Genomic DNA, 25,074 nt, shown 5'->3' on the forward strand with positions numbered 1-25,074 from the left:
CTGCACTACCTGAGGATGATTCCACATGAGTTTCATCTTTCCTGGCCCAGTGGTTCTGGAGAAGAAAATTTTTGAAGATTTTTCCTATATAATCCTATGTAAAAATTGGGTCGGCCATTTTGGCCCCACCCTTGCCCCAGGGGTCATGATTTGAACAAACTTGAATCTACACTACCTGAGGATGATTCCACATGAGTTTCATCTTTCCTGTCCTAGTGGTTCTTGAGAAGAAGATTTTTTAAAGATTTTTCTTATATATTCCTATGTAAAAATAGGGTCGGCCATTTTGGCCCCACCCTTGCCCCGGGGGTCATGATTTGAACAAACTTGAATCCACACTACTTGAGGATGCTTCAACATGAGTTTCATCTTTCCTGGTCCAATGGTTCTGGAGAAGAAGATTTTTAGATTTTTCCTATATATTCCTATGTAAAACTTGGGTCGGCCATTTTGGCCCCACCCTTGCCCTGGGGGTCATGATTTGAACAAACTTGAATCTACACTACGCAGTACAGTTAAGGTGTGCAATGGAAATATCGGCTAAATTTTGTATTTAAAAATGTATTTGTAATCGGGATGGCGATTATTTTTAGTACATTATTTATATCGTATAATTGTAATAATGATTAATAACTACATATCGAGGACGATTATATTTTATATTTAGACTAGTCACGTGATGCGGCAGTCACGCGATTTTAGCACAATGACTTGAAGTATTGATGTTACATATAAATGTCACTAGTGCAAGGGCATAACCAAGTTAAATTTCTAAGTTTAGTATATAAATATTTTCAACAAGTATTGTAGTTTCTAAAAAATGCTGCGATCCTGTCTAAATTTTGCAATTTCATTGTTAAAATTATATTTGTAAGACCGAATGCTATATTTTTTGCTGGTCAGCGGCATGAAATATTGATATAATTAAATTGTTTTTAAGATTTCATCAGGATCGCAGCACTTTTCAGATACCTTATTAGTTCTACAGTTGAAATGTAAAAAAGCTTACTTTGATCCATAGAGTGTATGCCCTTGCACTAGATCGATTTATGAAGACCCCCCACATTACCCTTCGATGTATTTGCATACAAATATACGGCAGTGTCAATTAAATACGTAATGTACAGAAAATATATTAATAAAATAGCGAAGAAGACATCAAATTCAAGTTACTGTCCCATAGAATATCTGTAAATTATATTTTATTTAATTAGAGAATACATATTTTGTTGAGAAAATATTACTTGATCTGTCTCTCACTGCATACAAACTACGTCACGTTGTAAGAAATGACGTCATATTGACAAATGTATTGCGATCTGTGACTTGTTTATTACTTGTTATGTGGGATTTAACTAGCGTCAAAACATCACGCTGTAGTAAGTTTTTAAGTAGTTTGAGGATTTCTTACTGGTCAAATTACCAGATAAACTCATTTTGTGGTATTTTAAAGAAATGTTGTATGACGAATATTGTGTATGATGTCATAGTCAAGTTTTCCCGTACAAATTAAGCTCCACCTCCTTTTTGTAACCTTAACTGTGCTGCGTACCTGAGGGTGCTTCCACATGAGTTTCATCTTTCCTGGCCTAGCGGTTCTGGAGAAGAAGATTTTTTAAAAATGCCATTAATTTTTAACAAATTCATGATTATCTCCCCTTGGAAAAGGGCGTGGCCCTTCATTTGAACAAACTTGAATCCCCTTCACCCAAGGATGCATTGTGCCAAGTTTGGTTGAAATTGGCCCAGTGGTTCTTGAGAAGAAGATGAAAATGTGAAAACTTTACGACGACAACGACGACAACGACAACGACTACGACAATGACAACGACAGACAACGGACAAATTTTGATCAGAAAAGCTCACTTGAGCCTTCGGCTCAGGTGAGCTAAAAAGCTAGTGGCATATCTGAAAGTTAAATGTTGTATTTCTTACACATTTTAATATTTTCAAATTCGCGGCACACTAATATTTTTCTTACCTATTGTTTGTTTCCGCTGAGAAACATGAGATATATTCTCCAAACTGATCTACATGAGTTGGCGTAAATGAAAGTGTTACTTCATACTCGTAAAGCGCTGGTTGTGAAATAGCAGACATCACAAGATTCAGTCGTGACAAGATATGAAATTTGTTGATCCTATTTAGTATAAAGTACGGAGTTTCTTATTTAGAAAACATTTTATAAGAATGAAAATTTGTTTGAATTTTATATTTTGAAAAATCCAATTGCATAGATTCAAATGATTACTAGTACTAGATGATGATTTAAAAAAAAATTAGGCATGCAGACAATCAATTCAATCAATTAAAAAAAATAAAGAAAACGAATAAAAGAATGTCTGTGTATTGAATAAATGAAATGATTAAGTAAAATGAACGAAAAATAAGTAAAAAAATTTGCAAAAAAAAAAAAAAAAAAAACAACAGTAGAAGCATATTACGTAAGAATCACCGCTTTTATACATAGCATCGAACTTACCATTCCGAAGTATACGGATTCCTGACTCGTACTTTTAACTCCAGGGAGCCATTTAAAACTTGTAATGTTGACCCCTCTCCAGGGGTAGGAGATGTAAAGGTTGGTTTGCTAGAACATGAGCCAGTTGAACCAACGCTTACGATGAATTGTAAAGGAACACTGCTAAGGGCGATACTTGAGGATGGGTTTATGAAATCTTCTATCTGTATTGCAATGGCATAATCTCCATTAACAGCGACTCCGGTGTACGTTAAATTGCATGTCTGCTGAAATTAACAAAGTATGAAATATTGAAAGAAATATATAATTGCAAGATCAATCAATGAAGATTTGTAAAGGAATCAGTAAACAAGCTCAACATAACATTGAAACAATGAATATAGGGAACAGAGCCTATTCGTGGCTCTGAAAACATCAGAGGCGAGACTTGCATTTAGCGATGAAGGAGCAAAATGAAAACTATTTTTACATCTGTGTTCAACTGATATATATAAAGGTGTGCAGGTGATGAAGGTATATTGTTGCATAAATAAGGGAAGTTGACGATAGAAAAGTTAAAGTCATCTTAAAGCCACACGGCGTTATTTTGTCCGTCTTTTTGTGTGATTTTGACGGTACTTCGCATAAAATAAGAAATAAATATATCTTATTATACCTACTTCATGCAATGAAAAGTTGGAGGGTACACTACATATACCAGAGCATTCTGCCGAAGAACTGGCAAATCGACAACGTACGTCATCTCCGTCATAGTCTGCCACTAAAATATTTTTAAAAATATATTTCTATTGCAAAACATCTTCCAATGTTGAAAAAATTCAACAAAACAAATTCACCATATGGTGGTATAAAAATTGTAGGTTTTCTAAGAGATTGCATGATCAAGGATTTAATTATTCATCTAAAATAGTGCAACGTATGAAACTATTTTCTTTTGAAATCATTTTCAATGTATTTTGAATTAACATAAAATAAAATATACCTGGAATTATAATTTGTTGTGAGGAACATGAATTTAGAATTTTGACAGATGAGGCTATTGATGAGACAGGCGATTGGTTAATTTTTCCTGTATCACTACGCGTGGATAGATCAACCGTCATCTGTAAGGACCATGAGCCTCCACCATGGACTAAGGAAATCCAAGCAGCACTAGCAAATCTGCAATAAAAAATGTTCTATAAGTTAGTAAAATTTTACAAGTAACATTGTACTTTTATGTTCAATTTTAAGTTCCGAGGAGGAGTAAGAATTCCCTGTTGACTGGTCACAAATATCGTAAGCCTTTTGTATTGATCAGGTAGACAGAACATTCTGGAGTCAAATTCAGTATTATAAAAACAAGAGTGAAAGAATTGGTCTGAAACAAGTAGGTCAAAATAAGATCCAATGTTAATTAATATTCCGTAACAAAGTCATTATACAAATCAAAGATTGATCAATATGCTAACTTTACATGAGATTGTTGAAATTCCGGTCACATTGCCTTATGGTAGCTGCGCATCGGATTAAAAAAATCGTACTAAGAGCATGCTTGTGAGTAAAAATTTATTTGGTATTGATTGTTTACCCATTTTGATTCCATAAATATCTAATTTTGAAATAATTGTGACAGACTGTGGTGTCTTTTATTTCAAATACACTACACTGGGATACATGTACATGTACATGTGTATATCTTGTCGACATACGAATGGTAGGTACTAGTCAATTGTTAAAGACCGTCTTTGTGTTGAGTTGAAGGCTGCAGTGTTTTGTCTTTCATTTAAAAGTTTTTGATAGAACTCTGCTTCGAAGGAGTATAAAAACAAATCAGAGTATAAAAACAAATCAGATACTAGTAATAAGGGAGCACGATTAGTGCCCTCTGGAATTCAAACATTCTATTACAGTCTCCGAAGACTACATTAATGTTGTCAATGAGGAACTGCGTCGTCTTTCATTACTTACGTCAGAGTACTTGCTGAAGGACCGCAGTTTTTTTTTTTAACAAATTTATTTGTTTTTGAGAATCTTCATCTGACTTCAACAATTTTAGGAAACAGAAGATTACTCTATTCCCAAATGTAGACTTGAAACGTTTAAAAAATCTTTTGTACCCTCTGCAATTAATTCCTGGAATTCCCTTTCTAAAGACGTGAGAGACACAACCTCTATTAGTAAATTTAAAACAAGAATATGTTCACATCCCTCAAAGCCACCTTCGTATTTTTCATATGGGAAACGCTATTTAAATATAATTCACACAAAATTAAGGCACAGTAGTATACTTAATAATGATCTTTATCGAAGAAATATAATTGACTCTCCTAATTGTTCATGTGGACAAATTGAAGATGTATACCATTTCTTTTTTGTATGTAAAAAATATGAGCGGCCAAGATATTGCCTCTTAAACAATATTTTACAATATAATCACTTGGCAATAGTCAACTCCTATCTCTTATTATTTGGAAATGATTCATTGTCAGTTGATGTGAATAACAAAATATTTCACTGTGTCCAAAGGTTCATTCGTGATTCAGGTAGATTTTGATCCGTTTTTCTTCTTCTGTTTCTTTGTCATTTAATCATACCTGTACAACTTTGTTTGTTTATGATGCGAGAATTTTACTTGTGATCATGTTTATTATTTATTATCATTATTGTCAAATATATTTTTTTTCCAAATAACTGTTATAATTGTAATCATTTAAATGTATCATTATAGATCTACATATTGTAAGAACTCTGAATCTTAAGTAAGTGTCTTAACTTGAAATATTTTGTATTAACTTGAAATATTTTGTATTTATCATGTATATGTATAACTTTACACCTTAAATTGTTATTTTGGCAATCACTAATTTAATTATTGTATATATTACAGGGAGAGGTTTTTTTAAGTTGCAAGAACTTGTAATCAATCCCACTGTATAAATTATACAATAAAATATGTTCAAAACAAAACCATTTTAGTATATGTTGCATTAAAGTCCGTCTGACTGTTCTCCTTAATATAAGATTTTTTTGTTTTGTTACATGTAGCATATTGCCGTTTGAATTTCTAGTACGCTTCTTTAAAATATTTATAAAACATATAATCCACTCTTTTTAATATATAACCCAAAGTCTGGAATAATCGTCCACAGGATTCATAGTAGCAATGAAAATCTGTGAATAAATGGGTCTCTCTATATTTGGGAATATTTAAGATTTTTCTAATTTTCCATGATATTGACATTAAAAGTTATGAAAAACAAAATCAACAAAACACCTGAGAAGTTTTTGGTATAGATGTCCAATATCTAGACAATGTTTATAATTGCAAAAGTTTGAAAGCAACACGCTGAAAATATCTATCTGTAGGTATAAGCCAATGATAAGATTAAAAATCATTAAAGCAGAACGAAATGCGAACTTATTCGTTAAATCGTCGAAGAAAAGAAAACATACAAAGTTACAAAGAACTCAACACATGCTAGAGTCTGGAAAACAAAGTAAGAGCTATTAAGTAATTAATTGACTAACATAACACCAGTCAGTCAGAAAACCTGTAGAAACTACATGTAATAACCATAATGTCCCTTTATATGCAATTTGAATAAATGAAGTTTACATATACCCTATCAAAAGTGATGTTGTAGATGACGTAAATGTAAACTTTGTATCTCCTTCACTATCTGCCCAGTTTTCAGTTGCGTTATAGTCCGTACACTGCCCTATCATGCTGACACTTCCATTACAACCAGAGATGCACTGTAAAGGATCAGATGAATTCGAAGTTGGACAGTTGGTATTGTACACATATGAAATACGATGATGCACCGTGATCTACAAAAGACGAAACAGTTTTTATTTTATTTATTCAGGATTACAGAGTGTTAAAGCCGAAATTTAATTAAGACACACACACACATACTAATTAAAACAACTTGCCGTTGATTCGTTAATTGCTCTCCATGTCAGCAAACCTCCACGAAAATGGCTTAACTTCACAAATGGCACGACAAACAGAACAATGAAAAAACAATGATATAAACGGATCATGATCACACGTTTATGAGGTTTTCGTCCTCTTTTTCATTTTCTATTTAATATTCCATTTAGAGCATTTCTATCTTCAATTCAAATAAGACACCCATTTTACTTCCTCTTTCTCTATATTTCAAAATCACTGTTGATGTTGATTCGATGTGCGATGTACTGCGGTAATTACTTTAAAACTGCAATTGTTTGAGGCATTTAAATTCTATTCATGTGACACAAGCCTCAAAGTTTGTGCATATGTTTTGAGAATCATTTCGTGCCCTTTATTGTGCACGTTTGGTGTATTTCTGAGGTCAAATAACATTTCAAAGAAATGTTGTGATCGAGTAGGTCTGACTTGTAATATAAAATTAATGCAAAAGGTAGACATCAGTTATCAAATACACTTGTCTTGTTTCCAAAGGTATGCATTACCATTATAAAAGAAATTAGATATGTGAGTGAAAAAAGATTTTGCCTATATTATCCGGTATATAAACAAAACAAGAGATTCATGGACCTTAACGGTCACCTACAGAATATTGAAAGGATGCATAGTGTACATAATAACTTTGTTGCCTAAATGCAAGAGATAGAGGATGATCAGGATCAATTAAATAATAAGTTTAGTGTTCAGTCATAAGTTCTAATATGTCCTCCATTTTCACTATCACCATGCAGACTTAAACAATTAGTACTTCTACACTTCTGTTCTATTTATACCATGATACCTTTTGGTTAAAAACATTTAATTTTATAACTTTTTAAAATCTTTGTCCCATATTTATCGATCTATTATTCATAACCACTTGGTCATTAAGACATTTTAAGCCATTTTGCAGAATTATATCTTACAAATTTTAATCTTTTTAAATTATATTTATTATCACATGCATTATAAATTTTTTTTAAACAGAGCGAGCAACATCTGAATGCACTCAAATTGTGTTCTACCCCAAAGGCCCATAACTGTAAATAATTTAAAGCATCAAACATATCAATGTTTGTACATGTATATCAATGTAATAAAGTTTGTATTTACTGTCCTTTAAATAATTCTAAGTCTTCTATGCATTATTAATAAATTAAATTTTTACCATTTCGTCCCCGCATCTTACGCTTCCTACCCCAGGAGGAACATATTTTGATTAGACTGGAATATGTACCACTTGAAGAAATCTGCACAAATATTTGTTAGCAATTTCTTTTGGCGGAATGCTATTTCCAGGGCTTTGTAGTACTATAAAGGCAAAATAATTCTATAAACCAAATACACATTCATTATTTGTAAAGTTTATATTATTTTGCCGTGTTCCCTACTTATTTATTTACTTTCATTTAACAAGTTTCATACCGTGAAACTTTCCCATACTTACGCGTCCAGTCTTCCCGGGCGGATGGAGTCTCTTTAAAAAGCAAGTCTTCCGGGGGAAGTCTAACTACAGTGTAAATTGTCATCCCTCCGGGACAAGTCTCACTAAGGGGGAAGTCTTACTTTACGTATACAACACCGGTAATTATTATTAACTTCTCCCTTCTTTTTATCTACATATTCACTAAAAAAATGTATTTGCAAACTCTATATTTTCTTCTCCACGTGTGAGTCGCCCGCGCTTGGCGTATGTTGTTAGAATGTCTGCTTTAGATTCGCAAAGTAAGGAGTTAATCCTTACGTCACGGGTTCGAATTCCACTGTGGGGCGTGGACACTGGTCCTTCGGATGAGACCGTATAAACTGAGTTTATTTCTCATTTAAGGATGCAAGCAGGAAAAAGAATGTTAAACATCTGAAAGCATTATTTTTATTCCATAAAAACTCATTAACAATTGAATGAGTCTGTGTAAAAGCTAAATAAACAAAGCATGTAGATTATAAAATAAAGACTTTTCTAAATAGTTGATATTAATTTAAATGAAAATAAATACTCTTACATACAAACAATGAATGTAATGTTAGGTACAATAAAACACAATGAATAAATAAAGGAGTTATGCGACAATTAACAAGAATTAAAAACTAAAACATTAAAAGGAGAAAATAAAATATTTGAAGAGACTTGTATAAACTTTTGCTATTATGAGTTAGTCAAGTCAAGTCTTTAAACTGGTGTTCGTATTAAGTTTCAGTAAATAATTTTTGAAAGCATCTGTAGATCTTTCCAGTCTAGTGTCAATCAGATCGATTCCATGTCGATAAGTTTCCAGGCCGCTAAAATGTAATCAAAGACACCAATGATTAGCAACACTAAAATAATATTCCATGTATCTGTTATTTCAAGCTATTTCATTAATACTAATATTAGTACTGCATTGAAAATAATGTTAAGGACGTGACTTTTCATTATTAGTTGATTTTGTTTACATAACAAACCACAAAATTGATTGTAATGCCATCTGTTGTATTATAAACCATACATATCAGCCTTGAGAGACTTGTGCGATTCAAATTGATTTCACAATCAGAATATAAATGAAATTTATCTACAAAGAACAGTGATTTTTTTAATTTAAATATATTTTAATGGTTTATTAACCTTTGAATGCAAATTTATACTAAAAGGATAAAGAAACGCATATTAAACTTTTGACTTAAATTAAAACAATCATTTCAACTATGTTTTCCAGCATTGTTATCATACATTTCAATTTATCTTTAATCAACGTTCCTAAAATTTTGTGTGATTTTGAGTGATAATTCCTGAGATATTGGTATCAACAGATAACCAAAAATAAAACAAATTTCTCAAAATCTCCCTTTCGCATCAGTAACAAACTTGATTTTCATGTGCATTGAGTTCACCAGAGCATTTATCTTTTTCATAGCATTATTATTCAACCCTTCCGACGGTAGTCTTAATGGCTGAGATTAGCTGTATTATTCCAAAGCCAACAAATCTCCCCGCCCAATCGAATCCCACGGATGTTCGATTTAGGATAGAATGTACACGTACACGTTAATGTTTGTAAAAAGTCTCGACAAACACTAGCTATATTTTTCCAGTGTAAACATATGCTAAAAAAATCAGGCAAACGACGCGTACGTGCGCGTTTGAAAGTAAAATCGACGTAAAGTGGCCAAGCTCGCGGCCTAGATTAGAGCAGAGAGTTTCTGTCAGTTTAGGGTGAAAAAATGAGTATGATTGTCTGCTGTATAAATATCAGTTTGAGTGATAATGCCTTGACAATAACTGAGGTGGCATGATGAAAAGTCCTTTCTTGTTTTGACGTTGTTACGCGCCAACGTCACCGTCATGGTTGGTAAACTTTTAAGTTAACTCTCTGATAACCCAAAAAAAAACAAACTTTTATTTGGTTGAAAAGTTGTAAACAATCTGTACAGCAGCATGTTTTCGCCTTTTCATTCACTTATGCAATGTTGAATTCAATTACTAAACTCAAAGTAGCTTCCGTCAGCCATACCATGATTGCAAGAAATATATACTGACTGCAAACATGCAAAAACGATGTCTATTACTCGAATGCAGCTTATGGCACTACAAAATTTTATCACAAAATTATCATCATCAACATGCACGTGTTTTTGACTTTTTACCATTTCCCATACGTGACGCCATACATTTCATGGTTGAGTAGTTTTGACTAGCGATTTTAGTGCAAAGTAACCAAAATATACATCTGACTAATTTTCATAATTTTCGGCCACATAGTCAAAAAAGGAGATGGGTGAACATGACGAGAAATAAGCCCATAGCGCAAGAAACATGAAGGTGAAAAAATAAAATCTCAATTATAGCAAAATTTTCCTTTATATATCATCTAACATTAAAGTATACGTTATGTAAAATCTCCACAACTTGCACAAATCTCATGAAGATTGAAGTTATTTGCCTATGAAATATTATACACACACGAAAGAAAACAAAACGAGTCATTTTTTCACACTTTAACACTATTTTTCGATATGAGTGGGTCTTCTCTCCATTTTTTTGAAAGTTAATCCTCAAAGTTTACATACAAACATACATTTTTGGTTTCCAAAATTATGGAGCAAAGACCCACTTTACCTTTAAAATATGATTTTATGACATAACTTTCGTATCTTTTCAAGAAATACTTGAAGTCCCTAAAATCAAGGGTCATATCACAAACATGATTTAAATGCCACACTTCATCAGAACTTGTGTAGCGTAGTGGTTAGCGTGCTAGTCGCAATAGAGAATGCAACTCAGGATTTTTATTGCCAGGGTTCGAACCCAATGGATATCATATTATTTTTTTTTTTTACACAAGAATAAATTTTAACAAAAAAAATTCCTCAAAACTTTTTGTTTATCATGATTTCATAAAAATCAATGATGAGAACTTTACTCTAAATACTTATTCACAATTTGAATATGATTTTTTATATATCTGAAGCTAGTGGGCTTTCTGCACGCTAAGTTCACCCATCTCCTTTTCCCATATTATGTTCTTATGCGTTTCTGTTTCCTTTCAGTATATATACTTTTTTTTCAAATGAATGTTATTGATGTATAAATCTCACTTGTATATAGCGCAAATGTACATATATTTATCAAACAATTCGTTATTCCATTTATGCATAAAAAAATTAACAGTGTATTTGACCTATTTCTATACAAAGCAATACCACATACATTTAACAACGTTTCTTTCCAAGGGTTTACGTTTTGCATTCCTCCACGAGTCCAGAGACCTCAGGTTTTCACTGACTTTTAAGTTTGTTTCAGAGATATCAAATCTAAAATGCAATTAATATTTAATGCTTGACATCTTTACTTCTTCATTTTTTTCTAAATAAAGGAAAAAGTTATTGTTAATAGAAAAATAAACTTACCAAAAAATATGTACATATAGTATATACATTGGCTCTTATTATATTTGTCAACGATTTGAAGTAATGTAACTTGGGTTCTTATTAAAAGGTAAAGTGTTTGATATCTTAAAGCAAAGAGGAATTTAGACATTAAATTTTTCAATTTAAATTTGATTAATCATGTTTGTCCCATAAACATATTTTTTCCTCTCGTATAGATATTTTTGAGGTATCGGAATGTAAGAAAATGTTTGAAAAATATTTATAAATACACGTACCTTTTGTGAATTTTGTATCAATCAAATCAGTTACCTGACATAATTAATTCTATAAAAAAAAAATTCCGCAGCAAATAACACTGAAAACTTACACTTTAGTTTGATCGGCATACTTCTTTTGGTATTTCCAACAGACACAAGCTGCAAGTATTATTATGCACAAGGATCCACAACACGCTCCGATAACGATTAGCAAAATTGGTAAGTCTAAAATATACAAATTTAAAGTAAACCATATAACAAAACATATTTCAAAACAAAATATATAAAGATTTATAAATCTTACAAAATTATTTTTATTGCCTAAATTATTATTTAAAAGAGAAAACCTTCTTTTAGAAATGCAACTTAATTAATTAATAGAACACAGTACACCTTTTTATTATTTTTTAATCTGGTTGATCAAGCGATGAAATTCTTGAATATAAAGAGTTCTTTGTTATTTGTTTCTTAACTGACTTACTTTCATTCGATGAATTTTTCCTGTAAAAAGAGAGACCATTTTAATTATAGCGTGACAATTGTTTACAAGACTTTGGAGGTTGATAATAGACATAATTCAAATAATTTAATGTAGGTTATACGTACACACAAGTTGCTTCTCCGGAGGAGTCGTCACATGTTTCCCCCAAAAGACAGGTGCCACCAAAACTTTCAAACACGAAACAGGGCTTGTCCACAGATGAAATGTCTATAAAGAAAATCAATAGAAATGGCGGTTTTAAAATAACTGAATTCGGTCAGGTGATCAAATATTCATCGAATACTTGATGTAGAGTGAGAGTATTGTTATATTTATAAAATTCATAAAGCCCTAATTCACAAATAATAAAATTTGTCTAATTTATTTCATCAAAATATACGAAGAAAGAATAGTGGCAAACTTACATTTCATAGTTGTGCCATTTAAATCTTTTATAAAGATTTTCAAGATAGTTGGTGTTTGACTCAATACTAAGAGCGTTTGGTCTCCACTTAGCAGTTTTGACATGCTAGATCCAAGGTCGCTTTTAAAGTCATCTGATTCACTCTTATTGCCAATAATTTCATAATCAACAATCAAACTTCCAAATCTGTAAGTCCAAAAACACAATCCGGAAGAACAAAAACCAAAATGGTGAAGTTAATGGAATGTCTGATTCTTTTTACATTCTTCTTCTAGCCTTAAAACATATCATAAATGGCAATGATTAACAATTGTTGCATTCTGTTCAGTCATTAGCTAATGTCATATAGACATGAAAAAGAAGGATATGAAGATAATTAACGAACAGTTTTTAATACCAAAGTCCATAAAACAATACAAAATAGGAGCAGAGCAAACACGGACCTCCGAAAAATCAGAGGTGGGATCAGGTACCATGGAGGAGTAAGCATCCCCTGCTGACCGGTCACACCCGCTGTGTGCTCCTTGTCATGATCGGACAATAACGGAAAAAAGTAACAGTACATCTAGAAGGTTTTAAATAGCGTTTAATTTATTAAAACAAACGATGGCATTTACTGTATAACAGACCAAATATATAACTACCAATATCATTGTAAACAATAATGAACAAATTGAACGTGGATATTGATTAAACTAGACAGATTTTTATCACATTAAAATACAATTATAAAATCAAAGTGACTTCATTCTAATTACTGTTTGATTCATGCCAACGTCAGATTTGCTTAATTATGACCTATGAATTAGAGTTATGATCTAAACACTTTTAGACCATCATATTAATTTGCACAAGGCATCTATTTTCAGAAATCTAGTTTCACACTATTCTATCATCAAATAATATTGTAAACGTAAAAAAACTTCTCGACAACTTATAGGCAGATAATATATTTTTGCCATTTGCTCATTTCGAATAAAAGTTCTTACCGAATAGATAGGACTTTTAGAACAAGATATCCGCTGACGTTTTCTTTCTTGTAATATCTTTCCAGCTGGATTTGCAAAGGGAAAAAATAAGAGATACAGTGAAAATTAAAAAAAAATAAATCATTTAAAAAATATCAAATTATCTATGATAAAAATGACATAAAAATACTGGACTACGGACTACAGGTAACAACTGCATCTTAGCAGATCATAAAAAAGTTTGAACATACGGATAATTGGAATTCTTGTAGTAGTTCTTGACTTTTCAGAAGAAATTCTTGACGGCTTATATTGGTGGCAAACTCTACCTCAATTCTGACTTTCATTTCCGTCTCATCTATTATAAATTCATTTATTGCAAAAATCAGAGTTTCTCAACAATAAAAAAATCAAAAATGAAAACACTCATAGTCTTCTATTAAAATCTTATTGTCTTTTCTTTTTTAAAACTCAAATAATGTCTTGTATTCCGCTTTTGTTCATTATTTTTGATTTTTATAAATTTTAAAGTATATCTTTAAAATGAAATGTAAAAAAAATGAATGAGGAAAGTTACAGAAAAATCATGTTGAAGATTTAATCTTACTTGTACTGTAAGCTGATTTTGGATCTACAATTACAGATATAAGAAATAGAATTGCAAGTCAAAATATTTTTTCACAAAGTCTCAAAGTATAGCAATCGAACAGTTCTGCAGCGCAGTCTGTGCAAAGATTGTATTGCATAGAAAAGTTTGGTATCGGTTAAACTATAATTTCTTGCTCGTAAATACAGAAAATATACTCACAAACACATTTATTAAGGTTCAATCCTCCAAAACGACATTCACAGTGGGAGGAGCCAGGTGTATTGACACATGCTTGCTGTAACTCATTGTCACACTGGGTAATATTGTCCTGGCATTCATTCACATCTTTTGAACAATCGCTCCCTTCCCACCCTGTAATACACTGACAGAAACCAGAAGAGGCATTGCAGACCTCTGTTTGGTTGGTTACACATGTACACACTTGGGAGCACTGTTCACCAAATGTATAGTTCTGGCAAACTGAAAAATAAATTTTCAACGTTTAATAAAATCATATTTATAAGATTTAAAAAGAGGTTGTGAAGGCATAATATTTACTGCCAACAACCTTGGCATGTGAATCCGTTTCCTTTAAATCCTCGGGGACATTCACACAAATAACTCCCAATCGTATCTGTGCATATAGCATCGGAAGAACATTGGTTACTCCCATCAGCACATTCATCAATATCTGGAAAAAAGAAATGAAGAACTTACTTATTGTATAAATTCTTTTAGAATTCAGAAATTGGTTTAATAAACGAATATGCATTTTTTTGCTTACGTATTCTTGTTCGATAAATTTGGTAATTTGAACTAAAACAAATGAAATACATACTATGACATTCTTTATGGGTTGTTGTGTTGACTTTGTAGCCCTGGTTGCACAAACATTTGAAATCTCTAGGCCAGTTATTGCAGTCATGACATCTTGTATCAAAGCATTCATTGATGTCTACGCAGTATTTTTCATTTGTTAACTTATAGCCATTGTCACAGTCGCACTGATAAGTTCCATTTGTATTTATACATATCTGTTGACATGATGTTGGATTCTTACATTCATCAATGTCTATGGAAATAAAAAAAAACATTGAAGGAAACCAATCAATGTCAATTTGTTAGTGAGAAAAGGACAAATGCAGGTGTTATTCTCTTACTGTGGGGTTTGACCATAAGAGACATCTTGGAATATGTTCCATGTAAAATGTTATACCGTTTATCAGGTTTTCATTGATGTTTCATTACCTATACAACTTCCCTCTGACTTGTTAAAACCAGTAACACAATCGCATCGGTATGACCCTGGGGTGTTGAGACATAGCTCATGTTCACCAATGCAAGGATGCAGTTTACATTCGTCGATATCTGTTTCACAAGTTTCTCCTGTCCATCCTGCTTGACAAACACAATCATTTATATGATGGCAGGCAGTGGAACCCCGTCCACATTTACACGGCGTGTTGCAATCCTTACCATAGAAATACCCATTGCAAGCTGACAAATAGAATTAAGAAAAGTACATTTTATCATCGTCTCAAGAACATAGGTGATGTAAACCCAGATAGATGACATACACACATAGATATAATTGCAGATGTGAAAACTTCTTTAAGATTGAGACTTGAAGAAACTGAATGGCAGAAAAACATTATGTATTATTAAACACTTATTCAAAAAGTAGAACAGCAACTACAAAGACATTGAAAACTTGCATGTGTTGGCTTAAAATAAAAGAACTTCAATTTTTGTCCGAAAAAGATTATTTTCAAACTGATTAAAGTTACCATAATATAATTTTACAATACATGAGTCACTTGTTCTTAGAAAGTTTTTTATGAAAGGAAATAATGTAGGATGTATTAAATGGTCAGCAGTAATATACAAAACCCTTCTAAATCTTGATCATCATACATACACGTTCTAATGGGTCCTATCGACATATTTCTAACACACTTTGATATAAAAATTTTCTTTACTAAAACATATTTATGAACGTATAATATAGCTTTAAATTAAAATAAAATACTTAAGAGAATACTCAGCATAAATATTACATTTACATTCTTTATAGTATATGAAGTGAAGATTAATTATATGAATTGAAATATGATCTCATAAAGATAAGAAAAATAAAAAATTCAAAAGGATTTCTTATTCTTAGAAACACAACTGGAAAAAAGTATATTTTATTATCAAAAATTGAACGCTTATGTATTGTATAAAAGAATGAAGTAAAAGAAAGAGTAAAATTTGATGCCACAAATTGAATTCCACCCGTTTGCCAAATACTTTTACATTAGATTAGCATTAGGAATGTACCTTTACATGATATTCCATCATTTTGAAGCTCATATCCAATATCACATCCACATTCAAAAGACCCTACCGTGTTTGTACAGTTATGATCACAAGTAGAATTTTTTTGGCACTCATCAATGTCTAAAAAGAAATACATATATCAACTTTAAAAGCCATTTTTCGTCAAATGTAGAAAAAAAGCAAATTAAATTGTCATATTTAAAATATAAATGCAAACAACGTTTATATTACCAATGCAAGTTTTCATGTCACTATCAAGTTTGTATCCTTTTTCACAGAAACATATAGCTTTCTCTGAGTCCTGTATACTTTGGATACAACCGTAACTACAGTTTATCCCCGGAGATAGGGAACATATATCCTTAACTGGAATATAAGAAACGTGTTTTAAACAAATTCCAATATCTAAAAGAGTCCTTGTTTCAATTTACGATAAGTATAGGTAGAATGTTTGCAATGTTTCACAATGTTCAGTAAAGTAATTCTAAAAAGTAAGAATAAGCAATTGGGAAAATATATGAAATATAAAAAAGTAAAAATTTGTGCAATTATGAAATTGCATTAGGGAAAAGAATTGTTTTAAAAAGCAACAAGCTTTGCAATAGATAATAAAAAGGTAAGATGCCCACCTGGGGCCATTTTCACACATTTTACAATTTTGAAGATTGAATCCGTGTTGCATCATAACAATTATAATCACCATCTACATTGATACACAGTTGGGTACAGCCGTGTCGTCCGGTCTCACATTCATTTATATCTGAAAAAAATGCATCATGTAGTTCTTGCTTTAAACCTTGAAAATTCCAAAATGCATGGGTAAAATACAATGATAAGAGAACAGAATGAATTCATTTCATTTTACATACCGGTAGATAACTGAGCATCATTATTGACGGTTATATATTTTACTGTATTACACAAAAAGTACAGTTTATATTTACCTTCACATTCATCGTTTATAAGCTGGAATCCACTTTGACATTCACATGTATAATTACCATTTGTATTGACACAAAATGTAAATTCTGGACAATCATTTAAGCTCTCGTCAGCACACTCGTCAATATCTATATAAAATACACTATTTCTAAACAAAATATTCTGGGCAAATGTTTAAAATTCAGAATTTCAATTTATGAAATAAAATTTGATACATGTACAAGCTTCTCAATTAATTTCCATATCATACCTTCACATTTATCACCATTTATATCAAAACCTTCCCCACAAATGCACACGTATGAACTTTCCAGATTCTGGCACTCTCGGTCAGAACCACATATAAATGGATCCACTGAACACTCGTCAATGTCTTCGTCACATTTTACCCCGGTCCACCCTGGCAGACAGACACACCCACTAACTGGGTCACAGCGGTCTCCACCAGAACCACATTCACACACTTTACTACAGTTCTCACCATAATCAGGAATTTCACACTCTATAGTTTTCAAAGTATGTATTATTCTTCAGTTTGAACAATAAGTACCTTACAATCCAAAAAATAAAATCAACTTAAAACTAGTAGAATTAACTGTCATTGCAACATTGAGAATTCATTTTTTTTTTTTTTTTTGCAAATTTACTATGCTTCTTTAACACTTGGTTTTTCTCATGAAAAGGATTTAAATGTTCCTGCTGAAACTAACAGTTAATGGCTTTTATCAGCATCAAAAACAAATCAAATGTTTCTTGAGTAAGTATTTTGTTAAAAAAATAACATGTTAAAAATAATATTTTCATTGATTTTGAAGCAAAAAAAAGTGACATATATTTATTTTATTTTACATCTCTAATATAAAAAATGATATATTCATATCTGAATAATGATGACATGTTTTAACATGACGTTTATCCTCATTTAAGAAACACAGTTGACAGGTACAATTAAATGATCCTTTAGTATTTATACAACCTTGCGCGCATGTACTACAAAGTGATTTGCAAGTTCAACCCCTTTATATCTAAATGAAATAAAAGATATACCTGTAAGGTAACACTATCATTCGGACTGATTTAAGTATGTACACATTACCAGAAAGCTTATACAACAAATACTGCTACATATAATATATTATGTACAAGAGGCCCAGGGGCCACATCGCTCAACTGAGAAAAACGGCTATGAAAAAGCACAAATCAGAAGGGAGGGGGAGGGGGCTTGAATTTTAATACTCCTTGCTTTCATATTAATACAGCATATGACTTTGCTATTCTTGATAAAAAGATTTTTTAAAAACATTTTCTTCCTATATACATGTATATTACTTCTAAATAATTTGAATTTGATTCCCCATTGTTTCCCTCCCTACCCCAAAGGGCCATGATTTAAACAAATTTAAATCTTCAATACATGAGGATGCTTACATGTCCATATGACTAAACATAACTTTTCTGTTCTTGGGGTTTTTTCCCTTTATTTTTCTATGTAAAACTTTAATCCACCATTGTGGCCCCACCTTACCCTTGGGGGTTATGATTTGAACAAATTCAATTCTACACTACCAAAAAATGCTTCCTTATAAATACTAGTATTACTAATCATGGCTTTGCTATTTCCCCCATTGTGGTCCACCCTACCCCTGGGGGTTATGATGTGAACAAACTAGAATCTACACTACCTGAGGATGATTCCACATAAATGTCATTAATCATGGCTTTGAAGTACTTGAGAAGACGATTTTAAAAGATTTCCCTATCTAGTCCTCCGTAGATCTTTAATCAGACATTCTGTTCCCCTTCCCTACCCCAAAGGGTCATGATTTGAACAAACATGAATCTACACTACCTGAGGATGATTTCACATGAGTTTCATCTTTCCAGGCCCAGTGGCTCTTGAGAAGAAATTTTTAAAGTTTTTCCCTATATACTCCTATGTTAAACTTTGATCAGCTATTGTGGCCCCACCCTACCCCCGGGGACCATGATTTGAATAAACTTGAATCTACACTACCTGAGGATGCTTCCACAGTTTCATCTTTCCTGGCCCATTGGTTCTTGAGAAGAAGATTTTTGAAAAATGTCATTTGTTTTTCACTAATTCATAATTATTTCCCCTTGGAAATGGGCTTGGCCCTTCATTTGAACAAATTTGAATCCCCTTTACCTCAGGATACTTTGTGCCAAGTTTGGTTGATATTGGCCCAGTGGTTCTTGAGAAGAAGATGAAATTGTGAAAATGGCACATCTCTTCAAAAAGAGACTTGTTAAAATTTTCCTATAGAATTTGGAATTTTTTTCATACTCATAAATGTACATGTATACACTTTCAGAAAATTACAAATTTCATAAGTAAATAATTCTGATTATTTCATTAAAATTAATAATTATCCATGGCCCATAAATACAGGTAACTCTTGATGGCTCGAACTTCGATCTCTCGAAGTTCTTGATCGCTCGAAGTGAGTCTCCGGTCCCGATTTTTTTTCGCTATATAACTAAGCAAATTTACTCTTGATTTCTCGAACTCTTGTTCTCTCGAAACCCTTAATCCCTCGAAGTCAAAATGCAGTCCCGTTATGCATATTCTATTGGAATTTACCCTTGAAACCTCGAAGTGGCTACAATGTATGTGTTTACAATGTTACATAATTAGCGACTTTAAATGGCCCCAGGCAGAAGACGCAGGTCTCGAGAAACGGGATGTTTATTCAGGTGACACTTGTACTGCTAGGTGATAATTGATTTATAATTAATCACATGTTGCCTATATGCTATTAAAATAATTATCATCAACTGTCTTACGACAATTCGGAGAAGCGGTGTCAATGAAAAATTGTAAATTGAATACAAGATGAAAAACTAAATAGTTTCATTTTTATTTCGAGTCAGTGTCAAAGTTTAACGAATATGAAAATGCAGAGACAGCCTCAATGTCAATATTACGACTATTGTTGCACAATTACTTACAGAACTTCCTTCAACGTTTAATGATCATGTTTGAAGTAGTCATGCAATCCGTATGTACGGCGCGGTAAAATGTCGTTTTCATTTAACGAATGCGTAGTTTGACGTCCGTATCAAAAAGAATAAATAAACAAAGTGACGAAGTACATTTTTTTATTTACTCAATTTAATAAATATTTATCTACAATACGAAAACATATCGCTGTTTTATAAACACCACGTGTAAAAGGTTAGCACTGCATGAAAATTATTACATCCGGTAAGACTAATTTCAAAACCGGTCAACAAACCTGAAGAATTCCGGACTCTTGAAATCTCGAACTCTTGATCTCTCGAAGTTTTCTCTCGGTCCCGCGGACTACGAGGTATCGAGAGTTACCTGTATATACATCGCAACGTGTTCGAGGTTCCACATTCCATGCTATTCACGCATGCGTATAGTTTTCATAAACAAAACAGCATGGTAAGAGAGGGAAGCCCGGTAGGCCTGCTACATTGACAAAGTCGAACAAAACGAAAAACAAAACCAAAAATGGGGCTTGTAATTAAAAAGCAACTTTCCTGACAAAAATTTAGTTGGGATATTAATATAATCATTGGATGAAGAAGAAACGGGATCTCCGCGACATTCACGTTGGGATCGCGAAGGTTCTACCCTACAGGTTTGTTGATACATGTACATGCTATCATTTGTCGTATCTCCATGGCTTTCAAAGAAAAAAAATCAGTGTAAACTCAACGTAAAATGCACTAATGACATATAAAAATTATTGCCATTTGAAAAGCAAATTGTATTGGAACCGCAGAAAGATATTTTGTCTGACATTTTGCCGCGATGACGTATGTTTTGGTGGATTTTCCTTTCCTGCACCGCAATACACAAAACGTCAACATTTGTACTTAATCATGTTAAATTCGTCTGAATGCAGACTAATATGTTAACAATTATTAATTTACCGGAGAGTTAAGATATTTTGATTCTCAGAATTGCTTTTACTTAATATTTCATTGTAATTGTAAACCCTACACTGTATGCACGTGCCATTTTAGAATTCACGTGGTACAAATAAACAGAACTAAATTGTACGACCCTTGATTTTTCGGCAGATTTTAATTACGTTAATTTTACATGAGAAAAGAATATTTATTTTTCTCAAATGCTTACTTCAACTTTTTACCTTATTCCTGAATGATATTTTAGGTAAATTTGAATGAAAAAGCAGACGATTTGCAGCCGTATTGCCGCTTTAAATAGGAAAAGGTATTCACCTTTACAGTTTAAGCCATTAGATGCTAATTCGTATCCCAGCGGACACACACACTTCAACGTTCCAGAAGCATTTCCACATGTGTATTCACACATTTCAAAGTTTTCACAGAGGTTGTCTTCTACAATTTAAATATTTAAAAAAAATTGTTACAAGAAGGAAAGAGTTATAGTGTAATTTTCTTGATTCGTTGGAATACTACTAAATTATATGTTGACGTCTTTGTTGATAGATAAGTGCGATTAAAAATTAGAGAGAAGTCTTTCCATTGAAACAATTGCTAAATACCTGTGGTCGTACCTGATTTAATACACGATGATTTGTCGATATTTAAGATAAATCCTAAGTGGTAATCACAATTAAACGAACCCTGTGTATTTCGACATATTTGTTCACAGTCTGAAGTGTCCTCTAAACACTCGTCAATGTCTACAACAGATAGAGAATATTTTATTTCATTCATAAAATCATGCAAGTTGATATCAATTTTATTTTATCTTATGTCATGGTAAAAAAGATACTTTTTACAATAATTTAATTTGTTATTAAATATTTCAGAACTAAGTCTCTGTGTCGATAAAGCAAATATTTGCCCATTTAAACAGGAAGTAAATGTATTATATTAGCTTAAATAAAATAAAAATACATAAAAATATATAACTGTTCGTGTTCTGTGACTCAGTGTGCTTCAATATTAAATTTTGCTTTCTTTTCTTTAAAAAAAGTCACAATTTTGATTGGACATCGTTATTTAAAAAACAAACAGTTTCTGTTTTGATCCAGTAAATAAATGCAATTCTTAATAAACGTTTTATTACCCAGAAAACACACAGACATAATGAAAAATTCTGTCAAGTTCGAGTTCAGGTGCTTGAAAATTAAACTCAACCCCTCCCCCTCAAATACAGTACAAAAATGCAGTACACCCTAATTTTAATGATTCGACTTAATAAGGAAGTTAACGTATAGTTTTTAATCTAATAACATGTTTATACTTGCCTTGACAAATGTCGTTTATTTTTCTATAACCATTCAAACAATGACATATATAGCTTCCGTCAGTATTTTCACACATCTCGCTAGAAACATTGCAGGTGTTGGTGAACACAGATCCACACTCATCAACATCTAAAGAAAGTGTGAAAATGTCGCTTTATTTTAAACAAGGAATTATTTAAAAATTAAGGAGACACTGCTCATTTGTTTTAGACTTAAATTAGATACCTGCACATTTAGTATCAACATCCACAAAGCCAGGTGGGCACTCTGAGCAGTTGTATCCTCGACCCAGTATGACCTCTTCAGCAGGAGTAAGGTCGGTACAATTTCTATCTAGAGAGCATGGACTCTGAACACAAGCATCTATGTCTTGTTCACAATCCTCACCTAGGAATAACCCAACAATGATTCAATAAGTGCGTGTGTAGGATATAGGGCTTGAGTGTGCATTATGGTGTGTGAGAGATGTGAGTATGAGGCGTAGGGTTTGTGTGTATGTGTGAGTGTGTTGGTAAGACCCCAAAACTCACTACACGAACTAGGTAATACACCAGCAAGTCACTACATTTTAAAAAGTCACTACTTACACTCTGTTGTGAGTTTTCTAAAGTGTTGTATTTTACCCAGAAAATACCAAATTGTTCAAATTATGATTTTCCGGTATAAACAGAGTTTTTTCACACACAATTTCATACTGCACCATGGAATTTACACACCTTCCCCTGATGTATTTTTTGCGCATAAGCACATTCAACTTCCGTGAAAATGGATATCAACAGTAAAAGTAATTTATTGACCACAACTTTTGAAGATATTTACATATAATTCAAAATCCGAATTATTTGTTTTTGGAATATTTTATTACTATTTAGTCGTTTAAAGAACAGTTTATACTAGGTGTTGGTAATTTAGAATATCTGGCATGATTATTTGTAAATAATCGTATAGCTACAAATTATGCCAAACGTTCCAGGGTGTAGAAAGTGAAATCTCTTACCGGAATAACCGATGTTACAACTACATCCAGCCTTATTACTTAGGGCATTTTCTGTTGTTAAGAAATTTTCATAGTCACATCGACCTCTATTACTGCAGCCACTACACAGTATGATTGTAACATCCAGAGATGGCGATTCGACCCCCTTGTCATCGACAACACTAACACTAGAATAATTTTTGCATATTTTATACAAAACCCGTTTTATGCATCATTTCCGGTATAATTTTTGGTGTAGAATGAGGAATAATATGAAAATGGTTGACTTGAAAAATACCTTATTTCTGATACATTTGTACTTATAGGAGTCCATGTTGCTACTCCATTTGTTGCGTTGAAGCTAAATCCCTCTGGTTGTTTTAAGATTTTGAACACTGGTCTTTCTTTACCGTCATCAGATGCGTTAAATCTTAAGATAACTTCGTTATTAACTTCAGCATTAATTGTCGTATTCCCATATATACTTGGAATTTCATTTTCTATATTAAGATGTACAAAAAGAAATAGCATATAATTTCTAGATACCGGTACATTTATGTACGAGAAATACAATTCAATAGATTTTAATCGCTTACCTACAATGGCGATGTCGTTTAAAGATTTTGCTTCTTCGTTGGCAGATGACATAGCTAAACTAATATCTCCTGTTGCGAGAAAGTCAAAAATGCAGGCTTGAGATGGGCTTGTCCCACATATTTCTTTAGCCGAATTAAGCTGTTCTTCATCTACTTCGTCCATGAATAAAGGTTCAAATTCCGGATGTGAAAAATTCTCATGATTTTGTCCCTCATCGTAATAGAATATAGATTTGTCATTGACAGACCCTTTGAATGAAGCATTAAATGAGCAAAATCTTTACACATAAATAAGTATTTTATAAAACAAGTATTTATAAGATTATTTACAAAAAATTTTTGACTTACATCGCTGTCCAAAATTGTAGAAAATGTCCCGTTCTGTTCTTGCTTCATTCTCACTTAGAGTGGTCCCATTTGGGAGAATGAAGTCGTTTGTAATATTCCCATCAAAGTTTCCCATCAATCCCTGGACAAAGCCCATGTACGTATCATCAACCACAACCTCCGAAATCAAAAATCGTACTCCAAGTCGGACTTTTAGAATTATTGCTGAAAATATGTATTTGATATCATCAGAAACATGTTTAGTATGCATAAACTTTTTTATTTCGATTTCATTGCATCATTAAGATTTCCTACTTACAAGACTGGAAAAAAGATGCCGATATGGATTTATTTTCCCAACGAATGGATAAATTTTGTGTAAGGTAAGAATAATTTGTATTCTGAAATCTTGTAGTCAGGTCATTTCCATTTCCTCTGATTATTAAATCTGAAAATAAAACAATAGAAGCGCGCATAGGCAAAAACGCTTACCTAAATCAATATACCCCTTGTACTCCTTAATTTCCCCTTTTTAATTATATTTTTTATGTAAAACAATACTCGGATATTGTGGCCCGATTATTCCTGCAGGGATGATAAAAATGTATTTAAATTAACATTCCCTCAGCATGCTTTTCAAATTACTTTCAAATTAATAAATGGTAAATAA

The 25,074-nt window shown here is 32.3% G+C and overlaps 2 protein-coding genes across 3 annotated transcripts in view; both read right to left on the bottom strand.

Annotated features, from left to right (window-relative positions):
- LOC134267582 (fibropellin-1-like) overlaps positions 1–6,290 on the bottom strand; it is a 58,369-nt gene extending 52,079 nt beyond the window's left edge. For both annotated transcript variants that reach the window (XM_062749788.1, XM_062749789.1), the window contains exons 1-5: positions 6,087–6,290; positions 3,465–3,643; positions 3,142–3,242; positions 2,483–2,748; positions 1,982–2,140 (exon numbers count right to left, since the gene is read on the bottom strand). In XM_062749788.1, the coding sequence (XP_062605772.1) occupies positions 1,982–2,140; positions 2,483–2,748; positions 3,142–3,242; positions 3,465–3,643; positions 6,087–6,190 (809 nt within the window). In that variant the 5' untranslated portion in view covers positions 6,191–6,290. The remainder of the gene's footprint in view (positions 1–1,981; positions 2,141–2,482; positions 2,749–3,141; positions 3,243–3,464; positions 3,644–6,086) is intronic.
- Positions 6,291–16,979: 10,689 nt separating this feature from the next.
- LOC134267580 (uncharacterized) overlaps positions 16,980–25,074 on the bottom strand; it is a 43,792-nt gene continuing 35,697 nt past the window's right edge. Inside the window, exons 18-30 of the mRNA XM_062749785.1 lie at positions 24,724–24,852; positions 24,426–24,629; positions 24,078–24,326; positions 23,780–23,981; positions 23,503–23,669; positions 22,731–22,892; positions 22,506–22,634; positions 21,807–21,935; positions 21,508–21,627; positions 21,417–21,423; positions 17,522–17,799; positions 17,274–17,399; positions 16,980–17,089 (exon numbers count right to left, since the gene is read on the bottom strand). Coding sequence (XP_062605769.1) covers positions 16,980–17,089; positions 17,274–17,399; positions 17,522–17,799; positions 21,417–21,423; positions 21,508–21,627; positions 21,807–21,935; positions 22,506–22,634; positions 22,731–22,892; positions 23,503–23,669; positions 23,780–23,981; positions 24,078–24,326; positions 24,426–24,629; positions 24,724–24,852 — 2,012 coding nt within the window. The remainder of the gene's footprint in view (positions 17,090–17,273; positions 17,400–17,521; positions 17,800–21,416; positions 21,424–21,507; positions 21,628–21,806; positions 21,936–22,505; positions 22,635–22,730; positions 22,893–23,502; positions 23,670–23,779; positions 23,982–24,077; positions 24,327–24,425; positions 24,630–24,723; positions 24,853–25,074) is intronic.

Source organism: Saccostrea cucullata, unplaced genomic scaffold (genome assembly GCF_032062105.1).
Source record: "Saccostrea cucullata isolate Sc308-1 unplaced genomic scaffold, CSIRO_AGI_Scuc_v1 ctg879, whole genome shotgun sequence".
NCBI lineage: Eukaryota > Metazoa > Mollusca > Bivalvia > Ostreida > Ostreidae > Saccostrea > Saccostrea cuccullata.